This window comes from Danio rerio, chromosome 1 (assembly GCF_049306965.1).
Source record: "Danio rerio strain Tuebingen ecotype United States chromosome 1, GRCz12tu, whole genome shotgun sequence".
In the NCBI taxonomy this organism is placed as follows: domain Eukaryota; kingdom Metazoa; phylum Chordata; class Actinopteri; order Cypriniformes; family Danionidae; genus Danio; species Danio rerio.
In genome coordinates this window covers 11024341-11037154 of record NC_133176.1, presented here as the reverse complement: position 1 = coordinate 11037154, position 12814 = coordinate 11024341, and the positions used below count along the sequence as shown (strand labels likewise).

Genomic DNA, 12814 nt, shown 5'->3' with positions numbered 1-12814 from the left:
TCTGTTTAAAGTCACCATATTTTCTTAATTTGGAATTGCATGTATTCTTTTCTTTGCGATAGGTACTATGAATGGACAGTGGTTTCAGGTGATATGGCCAATCACGTTAACTCTTCTGCTTGCATCTGTCCCAGTTGCTCAAAGTGGGAAAGTTCTTGTCTTTCCTGTGGATGGCAGTCACTGGGTCAACATGAACATCTTGGTTGAAGCACTTTCTGCCAAAGGTCATGATGTTACAGTCATGAGAACGGCAAGCAGCTGCTACATAAAAGAATTCTCACCTCAATACACTTCAATAAACCTGAAGTCTAAAGGAGGATATAATAAAGAAGTCCTTGAACAATTTGCATCCAGACTAATGCACATACTGAGGGACGGTTCCACGTGGGGTCATCTGAAGCTGCAGGCTGAGTTGTGGGAAAGTTCTTTGAAGATTTTGGAAGCAGAAAGTGAGATGATTGTCAACATGATCGGAGATCAGCAGCTTATGCAGTCTTTAAAAGATGCCAAGTATAATATGATTCTTACAGACCCAAACATGTTTGGAGGGGTCATATTAGGTCACTATCTAAAACTGCCCATGTTCTACAATGTCCGTTGGGCAGTTTACAGTGAAGCCTATTTTGCAATAGCTCCTTCTCCACTTTCTTACGTACCTTTTCCATTCCACCTTTTCCTATTCTGCTGCAGAATATGCATGAGAACAACAAAAGTCAAACTTCAATGAATTTGCTTTTTAGTGAATTTGATTTTAGAACATTTTGTTTTTGTCAACAGCCATGACGCCTCTATATTGTCCATGTATACACCTAAGAATATAATAAATAATTTTTGTAAACATTACATGGAGACAAAAGCAGACAAAAGGTCTGCAACATCTGAATTATATATTCATAGAAATGTATATTTACCTGGTGATTGGTGTGTTATACCTTCTTCCAAATCTCTTTTGCATGTTTTATTCACTTTCATGATGTGCGATTGCCCAAACCGTAAGGGAAATCTAGTTAATGATTATGTAACTTTGCTCACATATAAATAAATGCTGGCATGCACTGTGAGGACAAAGACTGTACTTGTAGTTTGGTGACTTACACTCCATGCAAATAAGGTTTACCTGCTATATTTTCAAATCTAAGAAATGATGGGTAAGAAAGTTTTTCTTTTATTATGCTTGTAATTATTGAATGACTGCGGATGGACTTTAAAAACATATACTGTGATTTATTTTGCCATGAAATATTTAAATGTTTCCATGAGCAAATAAATACGGGTCTTTTACATTTTGAACTTTGCCTCTAAATATTTTCAACATAAATGTTTTAGATATTTTATTACTTGCTTAAATTTTCAATCAATGTGATGTTGTTATAAAGCAAGAAGACATGTATGAACTACTGTCAGACGGACACAAACATTACGACACCATCTATACACAGTCTCTAGTAACGCAGATTAAAGTACTCATATTTAGTTCATTTGTAATTATCTCTTTTTTTTCCTGACAGGTACTATGAACGGACAGTTTTTCAAGGTGATTTTGCCAGTCACATTAACCATTCTGCTAGTGACTGTCCCAGTTGTTCAGAGTGGGAAGGTTCTTGTCTTTCCTGTGGATGTTAGTCACTGGGTCAACATGAAAATCTTGGTTGAAGCACTTCATGCCAAAGGTCACAATATTACAGTCATGAGGATGGCAGACAGCTGGTACATCAAAGAGTTCTCACCTCACTACACTTCAATAAATCTCAAGTCTGCAGGAGGATTTGGTGAAGACTTCCTCGAGACATTTGCATCCAGACTTATGGCAATTTTAAGGGAAGGTTCCATCTGGGGTCGTCTAAAGCTGGAGGCAGAGGTGTGGCAAACTACTTGGAAGATGATAGAAACAGAAAGTGTAATGATAGTCAACATGATTGAAGACCAGAAGCTAATGCAGTTGTTAAAAGATGCCAAGTATGATGTTATTCTCACAGATCCAACCATTTTTGGAGGGGTCATATTGGGTCATTACCTCAAACTCCCCATGGTCTACAATGCCCGTTGGACAATTTACAGTGAAGCCCATTTTGCAATAGCTCCTTCTCCACTTTCTTATGTACCTTTTCCATCTCTGGAATTATCAGATCGCATGAGTTTCTTGGAAAGGGTATGTAATGTAGTAATGTACACCATAATTGAAATAGGGGCTGCTTTAGTGATTGCTCCAATTAATGATGCACTTGCTGAGCGGTTCATTGGCCCAGGAACATCCTACCTTTCCTTAGTTCAGGGAGCTGATCTGTGGCTCCACAGAGTTGATTTTGTGTTTGAATATCCACGTCCCACTATGCCAAACATCGTCTACATGGCAGGTTTTCAATGCAAGCCATCAAAACCTCTCCCACAAGATCTGGAGGATTTTGTTCAGAGCTCTGGTGATCATGGTGTCATCATCATGTCTCTGGGGACTCTCATTGGTCAGCTTCCTGAAGATGTGGCCGAGGCAATTGCTGAAGCTTTCGCAGAACTTCCACAGAAGATCATCTGGAGGTACAAAGGAAAGAGACCTTCTGCACTAGGAAACAACACCTTAGTGATGGACTGGATGCCTCAGAATGATCTACTGGGTCATTCCAAGACCAGAGCCTTTGTGGCACATGGAGGAACTAATGGAGTTCAAGAAGCCATCTACCACGGGGTGCCAATCATCGGATTTGGCCTGATTTTTGACCAGCCTGACAATCTTTCTAAAATGAGAGTGAGAGGTGCAGCCAAGAATGTAGACTTTGCCACAATGGATAAGGAGTCATTCCTTAAAACGGTCAAAGAGGTTCTTTATAATCCCACTTATCGGGAGAACATGCAGAGACTCTCAAGGCTTCACAAGGATGTTCCAGTGAAGCCTCTGGACAACGCCATCTTCTGGATTGAGTTTGTTATGAGACACAAAGGTGCCGCTCACTTGCGCACAGAGTCGAACAAAATGCCCTGGTACTCCTATCACTCTGTTGATGTTATTCTGGTGCTGATTTCTGCTGTGTCACTCATAATCCTGACCATATTTGCAGTTATCAGATATTTCTGCTGCAGAATATGCATGAAAAAAACAAAAAGCAAACATGAATGATATTTTTATTTTCCATTTTAGTAAATTACATTAACAACATTTTTAATTTGGTGGGTTATGCAGCATGGCGTGCATTCTGTGACAAATCTCTACTTGAGAGCATAGACTTATAGGAAACTTTTGTTATACAATTATACATCTCTGCTAAGGTGCATTGGTACAATTTAGGTGTGCAAATTTCTTTTAGAATGGAGACTTTATCAGCATACATACAGCAGCTTTTATGTATATACAGAATACAATTAATAAATACAACTCAAAGTTTCATAATTTGGTCAAATCTCACGTTATCTCTTATTTACTGAATACAATGCAATCTGTCACACAGAAAAACAGGTAAAGCAGTTCCTCGAAGAATAAAAGCATTGAGATAATAAAATGACAGCCCAGATTTTTTATCTTATCTTGTTGGCTAGCTACCTAATCACTTAGACATCTTAAAAATGTAGTGACTCCTTGTAACTTTCAAATTCTGAAATAGGTTTTTCTGGCATAATTGTACATTATTCAGTTTCTGACAAAATAATTTGTTTATAAATTCTAGTCTAATTTTAGACTTAACTGTATTTCTGTCATACAGCATAGACATGTATGGTATATAATACTGTACCGTATCACTCCATGGAAACGGGCCATAAACTGCCAGTGAGCACCATTATTTGGATGAGACATTAAACCAAGGTTATGAATCTCTGTGATTGTTAAAAATCCCAAGATGTCATCAAATCTTCACTTTATACTCTCCACAACAAGCTGATGGGTGGCATGCGGTCTGCCATTACATGGCTGCTGTTGTGTCATCCAAGTGGATGAGGAGATTCCCCTAAATCTGTAAAGCTCTGAGTGCTCAGAAAAGCACTATTTAAATGTAAGAATTTATAAATTATAGTTATGCAAAACTACACTGTGTTGTGATTTATTAGGATTTGCTGTTAAACATTAGCTACATAGCTCTTCTATGAATTTCTGCATAAGGCTTCCTCGAAGAGAGTGACATGATTACTGAACAAACAATCTCATCTCTGGAAAGCTTGTGTGCTTTTCTCCACCGTTGGACACTGTTTTAGGTAAGTTAAATATCCAAATACTGTACATTTTGTGAGTTTTTACTTTGGCTGGGATAATTCAAAATATTAAGGCAAGTAGGAATGCCTATTTTTTATTGCTGGTATCTTGAAGGGTTTGTCCAACTAAGGATAAAAATGTCAAGTTCATGTTGTGCAAACATTAAACAGTAAAGTGTGTTTTAGTTTGTTCCGTAACTATAGTACTGAATAGTAGCTCATTGATAAAATCTTTGAAGGTAAATGCCCCTTGTCCTTTACAGATTGTTAATTGAACCTTTGCTCGCATATAAAAAAAATGCTGGCATGCATAGTGAAGGCAAAGGTTGTGCTTGTTTGATCGCTTGCACTCCATGCAACAAAAGTTTACCTAGTAGATATTTTGTAACACAATGAAGAGTGAGAAAGTGTGAGAATCATGTGCAATGTTTATGAGCCATCTTTATATTAGGGCTGTTTACTTTTTTTATATTTTATTTTAACATGTTTGTCTCTAAACATTTTACCTGTGCATTCAGTTTTATCTTTTCATTTATTTCCGACAGATACTATGAACCAGCAGGGTCTTTGCCTAGTCACATTAGCCATCTTGCTGGCATCTCTCCCAGTTGTTCAGAGCAAGAAGGTTCTTGTCTTTTCTGTGGATGGCAGTCACTGGGTCAACATGAACGTCTTGGTTGAAGCTCTTCATGCCAAAGGTCACAATATTACAGTCATGCAGATGACAAATAACTGGTACATCAAAGAGTTCTCACCTCACTACACTTCAATCACTCTAAAGGCTGCAGGAGGATTTGATGAAGACTTCTTCACAGTCTTTGCACCCAAACTACTGGGTATTCTGAGGGAAGGTTCGATCTGGGCTCATCTGAAGGTGAAGATAGAGATGTGGCAAAGTTTTTCAGGAATGGTTGAAGTTGAAAACAAAATGATAGTCAACATGTTTGAAGACCATCAGCTGATGCAGTCTTTGATATGATTTGATATGATTCTAACAGATCCGTCCATGGTCGCAGGTGTTCTTTTGGGTCATCATCTCAAACTTCCTATTGTCCACAATGCTCGCTGGACAGTTTACAGTGAAGCTCATTTTGCAATAGCTCCTTCTCCACTTTCTCATGTTCCTGTGCCACTGCTGGAGTTATCAGATCGCATGAGTTTCTTGGAAAGAGTGAGAAATTTTGTGATGTACATCATACCAGAAACACAGGCAGCTATCATGAATTCTCCATCTTATGATGCACTCTCCGAACTGTTCATTGGTCCAGGAAAATCCTATCTTTCTTTAATTCAGGGAGCTGATCTGTGGCTCCATAGAGCTGATTTTGTGTTTGAATATCCACGTCCCACTATGCCAAACATCGTCTATATAGGAGGTTTTCAATGCAAACCATCAAAGCCTCTCCCACAAGATCTGGAGAACTTTGTTCAGAGCTCTGGAGATCATGGTGTCATCATCATGTCTCATTGGTCAGCTTCCTAATGATGTGGCCGAGGCAATTGCTGAAGCTTTCGCAGAACTTCCACAGAAGATCATCTGGAGGTACAAAGGAAAGAGACCGTCTGCGCTAGGAAACAACACCTTAGTGATGGACTGGATGCCTCAGAATGATCTTCTGGGTCATCCCAAGACCAGAGCCTTCGTGGCACATGGAGGAACCAATGGAGTTCAAGAAGCCATCTGCCACGGGGTGCCAATCATTGGATTTGGCATTATTTTTGACCAACCTGACAATCTTTCTAAAATGAGAGTGAGAGGTGCAGCCAAGAATGTAGACTTTGCCACAGTGGATAAGGAGTCCTTCCTTAAAACGCTCAAAGAGGTACTCTATGATCCCTCTTTTCGGGAGAACATGCAGAGACTCTCAAGGCTTCACAAGGACGTTCCAGTGAAGCCTCTGGACAACGCCATCTTCTGGATTGAGTTTGTTATGAGACACAAAGGTGCCGCTCACTTGCGCACAGAGTCGTACAAAATGCCCTGGTACTCCTATCACTCTGTTGATGTTATTCTGGTGCTGATTTCTGCTGTGTCACTCATAATCTTGACCATATATGCAGTTATCAGATATTTCTGCTGCAGAATATGCATGAGAAAAACAAAAGCCAAGCGACAGTAATGAAAATGTAAAATGTTTACTTGTTTTAATACTATTTGGTACCTATAAAAAGATGCTTGGGGAAATATTTAGGAAAAATTGCATATTCAGTTACATACATGTTATGTTGTGACGGTCGAGGAAATCACGCTCAGTGTGTGTGTGTGTGTGTGTGTGTGTGTGTGTGTGTGTGTGTTGGGGTGGGGGTGGGGGGTTGTGACGCGGGCCCATCCGCTATGCCACTGTGTTTAACAAGTGCACGCAAGTAAAACATTATATCAGAAACGACGAAAATGACTAACAGCTATAATATATAAACTCCATAAGTTGTAAAAGCCTTGTGTCGAATGTCAAACAGACGGTCCCAATCACATTGTATCTGGTCAGAGAAACTATTAACAGCAAAATGACTGACTGTTGATGCTGTTAAATCCTTAATAAAAGCAATGTGTACATGATTTGCTGCGCAATACATGCTCTTTGCAGCCATTGAGGATGTAACGTGATGCAATGTTATTGTCAACGAGGCTTTGTAGTTGTAAAGATAAATAATTACATATTTGTAAATAGACTACAGTCATTATGATAGTTCTATAAGTATAGGTTCCTCCTTACACCAAAAAAAAAATAAATGAATAAATAAATCATGACTATTTGTAGTTAAACCATGAACTAATATTTTTTTCCACACTAACATTTAACCATAATGTTTAAAGAAAAAAAAAGATAACCACTGTCACATAAAAACATGGTTACTTCCCACACTTACCATAATAAAAGTTATAAAAAATGTGAATATTTGAATATGCATAAATATAAACAACGATATGTATACACGACGCAAGAAAATGCAATATATGAGGGAAAATTAGTAAAGCTTAACATGTAGTTCTTTTCTAAAGTACTGAAAAAATACAAAACAAAGCACGTCGTATTCATGGAGTGAACCAGATACATTTATAAGCAGGGTTATTGTAGTTTACAGTCTTCCCTACTCATCACACTAACCACTGGGCTGCATCAACATGCATTTCTGATACAAGATGTCCTTGCACAACACACACACACATGCACACACAATCTGGAACACACATAATCTGTATGCGTGTTTGAAAATGTCCTGACTTCACGCTTTACAGAACTTTCTGCTGCTTTAGTATTTTAACATGCTGCCAAGCTGCTAAAAATACAAGCATAATTGAAAGCTTTTATCCGAGCACGATATAAAAAGCATTTCTCCTTTTTCTGACATCATTATACAGTTTAACTAAGGTTTTTAAGAGCAGTCGTCTAATGCGGCGGGTGTATGTGCCAGCATATTTCTCTGTGTTGTTGTTTTCTGTGTATTTTAAGGATTGTTTGGCATCATCCCCATTATCCTTCACCTAGACAAGATGCAGGCTATTTCTGGCAAACATCAGAGAGGAAACGACAGGGTCTGAACATCAGCAGTCTCAGCAGGTGCAGTATATATGTTTAGACATTATGATGGTGATGTTCACACATTTTTATTATGCCATCTGATATATAAGCCTAAAGCCCCCATGACAAAGTCCCTTGTCGTTGTCATGTCCATCACAGTATATTGTCCAAAGGGCAAAATAAAAACAGTCACAGTTGCAATAGCTGATTAGAGTTTGACCATTGCTAATAAAAATAAAAATAATAGTATTTTTAATTATAATAGCAGTAATAATAAAAATAATACAGTACAATGTAGAGCTGCGCGATATTGGAAAATTCTAACATTGCGATAAAATGTTTACTTTGCGATATATATTGCGATATGGATACAATTTCACCATACTGTATGTCTTCATATTTCGATTTGGAAATAATTTATAATGTTAGATCAATTAGGATGATTCTGCAGTGGGAGCGCATCTCCATAAAATAAAGTATCTATAATATTTTGGGAGTCCCTGACACAATTTTGTTGTCTGTGCTGCCTGCAGTGCGTTTCTCTATTTGCACGTTGTATTTTCATTAACATATTTAGTCAGAGATTGATGAATAAATTCAAAATCAAATATATATGTATATTAATTTAGATTTTTTGTAAGATTTTTTAACATATGTTCTCCAGACTTTCATTATATATTGTTGAATAAGTATGTATGTGTAAGTAAGCATTTATATATGTGTATGGGTTTATATATATGTATGTATATGTATGCATGTACATGCATGTTTACGTGCATTAATTTGTATACTATATTTGTTTTTTGTCTATATATGTTGTATATATATATATATACACACATACATACACACACACACACACACACACACACACACATATATATATATATATATATATATATATATATATATATATATTTTTTTTTTTTTTTTTTTTTCCTCTATCAATGCTGAAGTAATGATGATTGTTGAGTCGACTTTGTTTAATATATTAATATAAAGCCTTAGATTCAATAAGGTACTGGAAATATTCCGTTAGATTTTTGTCTATATTGACATGATAGCATCACGCAGTTGCTGCAGACTTGTCGGCTGCACGACCAAAATGCGTATCTCTGGTTCTACCACATTTCAAAGTTGCTCTATTTGATTGAGATCTGCTGTAGCTCATCCACCTCAAGGTTGGACGTGTTGTTTGTTCAGAGATGCTCTTCTGCATACCCCGGTTGTAACTAGTGGTTATTTAAATTACTGTTGACTTTCTATTAGCTTGAACCAGTCCGGCCATTCTCCTCTGACCTGTAAAGTCAACAAGGCATTTGCGCTCACAGAACTGCCGCTCTCTGAATATTTTCTCTTTTTTCGACATTCCCTGTAAACCCTAAAGATGGTTGTGCGTGAAAATCCCAGTAGATCAGCAGTTTCTGATGTACTCAAACCAGCCTGTCTGGCATCAACAACCATGCCACGTTCAAAGTCACTTAAATCACCTTTCTTCCATATTCTAATGCTTGTTTTGAACTGCAGCAGATCGTCTTGACCTTGTCTACATGCCTAAATGCACCGAATTGCTGCCATGTGATTGACTGATCAGAAACTTGCGTTCACAAGCCGTTGGACACATGTACCTATTAAAGTGGCCAGCGAGTGTAGATGTGCTGCAAGTTTTAAAGCACATCTTATTACATGCCGTATTTAGCATTTTAATTTCATGTTAATATGACCAAAATACTAAAGCACTCCACAGCACAATGAAGCAAGATAACAGAAACCTTTTCATCATTTATCCAGGTTACCATGACAGCCTGAGGGTAGCAGCTCCTTCTGTGTGTGTGTGTGTGTGTGTGTGTGTGTGTGTGTGTGTGTGTGTGTGTGTGTGTGTGTGTGTGTGTGTGTGTGTGTGTGTGCGCGTATCTCAGTGTCCTTCAAAGGATGCTCTGTCCACTTAAATAGGACAAACTTCCTTTCTCTCTTGCGCGCTCTCATTTTCCTTGAGGGGCAGCACTTTCACCCCATTAGTCATTCTAAAAAATGAGGATGTGAGATGTGTGAAAACTGGGCTAAAAAAAAAAAAAATACAGACACATTAAAGTTTCTTCCTTGGCTCGCATGTGCGTCTATTTTCAGAAGCAAAACTGCTGCACGATGAGAAATGCTGCCCCCCAAAGGACGGCGTACATTTGTTTATGTTCTGTCCCGGAGCTCTATTTGTATGCATGTGTGTGTATGCTAGAGTAGATTCTCTGACTCTGAACAATAGCATATGTGAGGATGTGGATGCACAGAGTAATATAGCAGGGTTTGTGATGAGTGTTTAAGTACATTGAAGCAAGTAATTACAGCTGTTCCCCATCGCCCTCAGATTTAAACCGTGACACACACAGACACTCGCACAGAATGCTGGAAATGTCCTTCAGTCGTTCGTCACGCTTTTCAGATGAACTGAAACCAATTCAGCGAGGGTCCATCAGCCTCAGTAAGCATACTAAATGGGATGTAATATCAGGCTTTCTTTTTTTAAATAGTGTGTTTCAGGAGTAAAACTTTGTGTTATGTTTTCTTATTATATACAACAATAAATCTCTCTATTGGTGACGCAGTGGCGCAGTAGGTCACAGCAACAGCAAGAAGGTCGAGGGTTCGAGCCTCGGCTGGATCAGTTGGCGTTTCTGTGTGGAGTTTGCATGTTCTACCTGCATTTGCGTGGGTTTCCTCCGGGTGCTTAATTGCTGCTTGCAGCTATATTATATATTAGTTTTATTATTTTTAAGCATTATCATTATTATTCATTCATTCATTCATTCATTTTCTTTTCTTTTCAGCTTAGTCCCTTTATTAATCTGGGGTTGCCACAGCAGAATGAACCGCCAACATATCCAGCATATGATCTATGCAGCGGATGCCCTTCCAGCTGCAACCCATCACTAGGAAACATCCATACACACTCATTCACACACATACACTAATGACAATTTAGCTTATCCAGTTCACATATACAGCATGTCTTTGGACTTGTAGGGGAAACCGGAGCACCCAGAGAAAACCCATGCCAACACTGGAAGAACATGCAAACTCCACACAAAAATGCCAATTGACCCAACCGAGGCTCGAACCAGTGACCTTCTTGCTGTAAGGCGGGATCGCTACCCACTGCGCCACCATGCTGCCCAGTATTGTTATAATTATTGCAAATATCTTCAGGATAAGAAACAAACTAGTAATTATATTCTTATCCACTGAAGTAAGGCTTGCACATTAAGAATTAATTCAGGGATTTGCTGCATTATTAAAATTGAAGGATCTAGTTTATTTTAACTGCCATAGAGATTTCAGTCAGAGTCATAATTTCTACCAGATCCTTAACTTACTTGTAAATATTTAAAAATCGAATGTCACTTAGAAATCAAGTTTAATCTGAATAAAGCTTATGGAAGTCTGTGTCCTCATTTAGGCAAGCAAACGTATGTGTTCCATAAAAGAGCGAGAGAGCATGAAAACGATAAGACATCAGCAGTCTCCTGATCCTTTTGTTTGTTTGTTTATAAACTCAAGGGTGTAGAAGTGCATTGATGGCTTTCAGCATGAAACGCACACAGACACGCAAGCCCTACACATCTCACTGGCCTCAGCATCAACTTTGCTCCCATTTGCATCTCATTAATTATTCAGGAAGGCTTCATAAATATGCAAACTCGATTCTTACTCTAACTCATTTGCTTTATGCCATCTGGCCATTAAGCAACTTCTAAACAGTTCATTTAGAGAGGCATCCACGCACACACAAGCAGACAGGTATCTCCTGCATCCCATTTACACACACACACACACACACACACACACACAACCACACGCAGAGACTTGCTGATCCAGCTGAAGAGAAGACCACCAAGGTCAAGGTGTCTCTGTCTTCATTCCCTCCAGCTCTCTTTCTCTCTAGCTCTACCTTATCTAACCTTTTACTGCCCGTTTCCTCCTCTTACATAAGGAATGTTTTTCTGTCTTTTTCCTTATTTTATGTAGAATACAGAAACTCTTGTTATTAGCGACACCAGTGGCTGTTTAGTGAACTGCCGCCAGCAACTAATTTGGCCCTATCATACCCCTGGCGCAATGCAGCACCAGGGGCCACACAAGTGTTTTTGCTAGTTTCAGCATGACACAAGAATCGTTCTCACATTCTGCGCCACATTGATTAAATAGAAAATGCATTTGCGTCCATTTTTGTCCTAGTATGACTGCAAATCAAGGGTCAAGAAACACCAAGACACATTTTCTTGAGATGTTGACGGTCATATATATGTCCCACGTTGCTGAAAACACTATTAGGACACATATATTTCCCTAAAAGTAAAAACTAGTTGTTCATTTTGAGCATATTTGTTTTGAAAAGAAATTTTGAAGCTACGTCACGGCGATTAGATCCTTGTGTAAATTCCAGTGTGGAGATGGGATGTCTGTACCGGCAGTACAATGTGACGTCTTTTCAGCAATAATCATGAGAGACTTTGTTCGAACCAATCAGTGCACTTTATTGTGAATGAGATGCAACTTCATTAATATGCATGACATGGCTTGGAAGACTGTTTTACCTGTTACAGTGTTCAGACGGCAGAGAGACAGCACGTCGTGTTGCCAACTGTAATCAAAACAAGTGGAAGACGATGAATTGTTCGGAGAAATGGGTCGTCAGTGTTGCATTTATAAATGTGCCGCAATGAGAGCACAGCTCACGTGTCAATCAACATTTGTGGATTACAGTGGTCTGCTAACATGTGACAAAAATATGTTCGTAAGGAACATTTTTAACCCAAGAGCTTTTCGCATCTGGAAATGATGAAATCCAGATTTGCCACTCGATTTCTTTTTTTTTTTAAAAGACGGTTCCAGTTGGTGTTGATTTTCCTGTCTCTACAGATTTGGTAAGTGTGCATCAATGTTCTTTGTATATGTTTATTCAAATGGCAAAGTTAGTTAGAATCGTCAGCAGAACTCTTTCTGTTTTTAAAGACATACCTTAGTCCAAATTATTTAGTCACTAAGTTTACAGGAATACCACTACACTACATCCGCTGTAAATGCTGCTCTCCAAATGTAAACATGTAAACACTGCGATCAAACTA

General features: G+C 38.5%; 2 protein-coding genes and 1 pseudogene across 12 annotated transcripts in view; 2 read left to right on the top strand and 1 right to left on the bottom strand.

Annotated features, from left to right (window-relative positions):
- The window catches only part of elfn1b (extracellular leucine-rich repeat and fibronectin type III domain containing 1b), a 149808-nt gene that overhangs the window by 82200 nt on the left and 54794 nt on the right, over positions 1 to 12814 (bottom strand). For 2 of the 10 annotated variants that reach the window (XM_068221001.2, XM_073949352.1), the window contains exon 3: positions 12284 to 12330. The exons of the other annotated variants lie outside the window; for them this stretch is intronic. The gene's annotated coding sequence lies outside the window, so the exon portion shown is untranslated. The remainder of the gene's footprint in view (positions 1 to 12283; positions 12331 to 12814) is intronic. 10 annotated transcript variants of the gene reach the window in all.
- On the top strand, positions 1091 to 3488 carry ugt5b6 (UDP glucuronosyltransferase 5 family, polypeptide B6). Its single transcript, NM_001040345.1, is given in 2 exon segments — positions 1091 to 1148; positions 1509 to 3488. A coding segment is annotated over 1 exon segment (1596 nt). The 5' UTR covers positions 1091 to 1148; positions 1509 to 1513; the 3' UTR covers positions 3110 to 3488.
- Positions 4103 to 6386, top strand: ugt5b5 (UDP glucuronosyltransferase 5 family, polypeptide B5; annotated as a pseudogene). The gene is made up of 2 exons (XR_012405462.1): positions 4103 to 4176; positions 4719 to 6386. The product of XR_012405462.1 is annotated as a UDP glucuronosyltransferase 5 family, polypeptide B5 (transcript).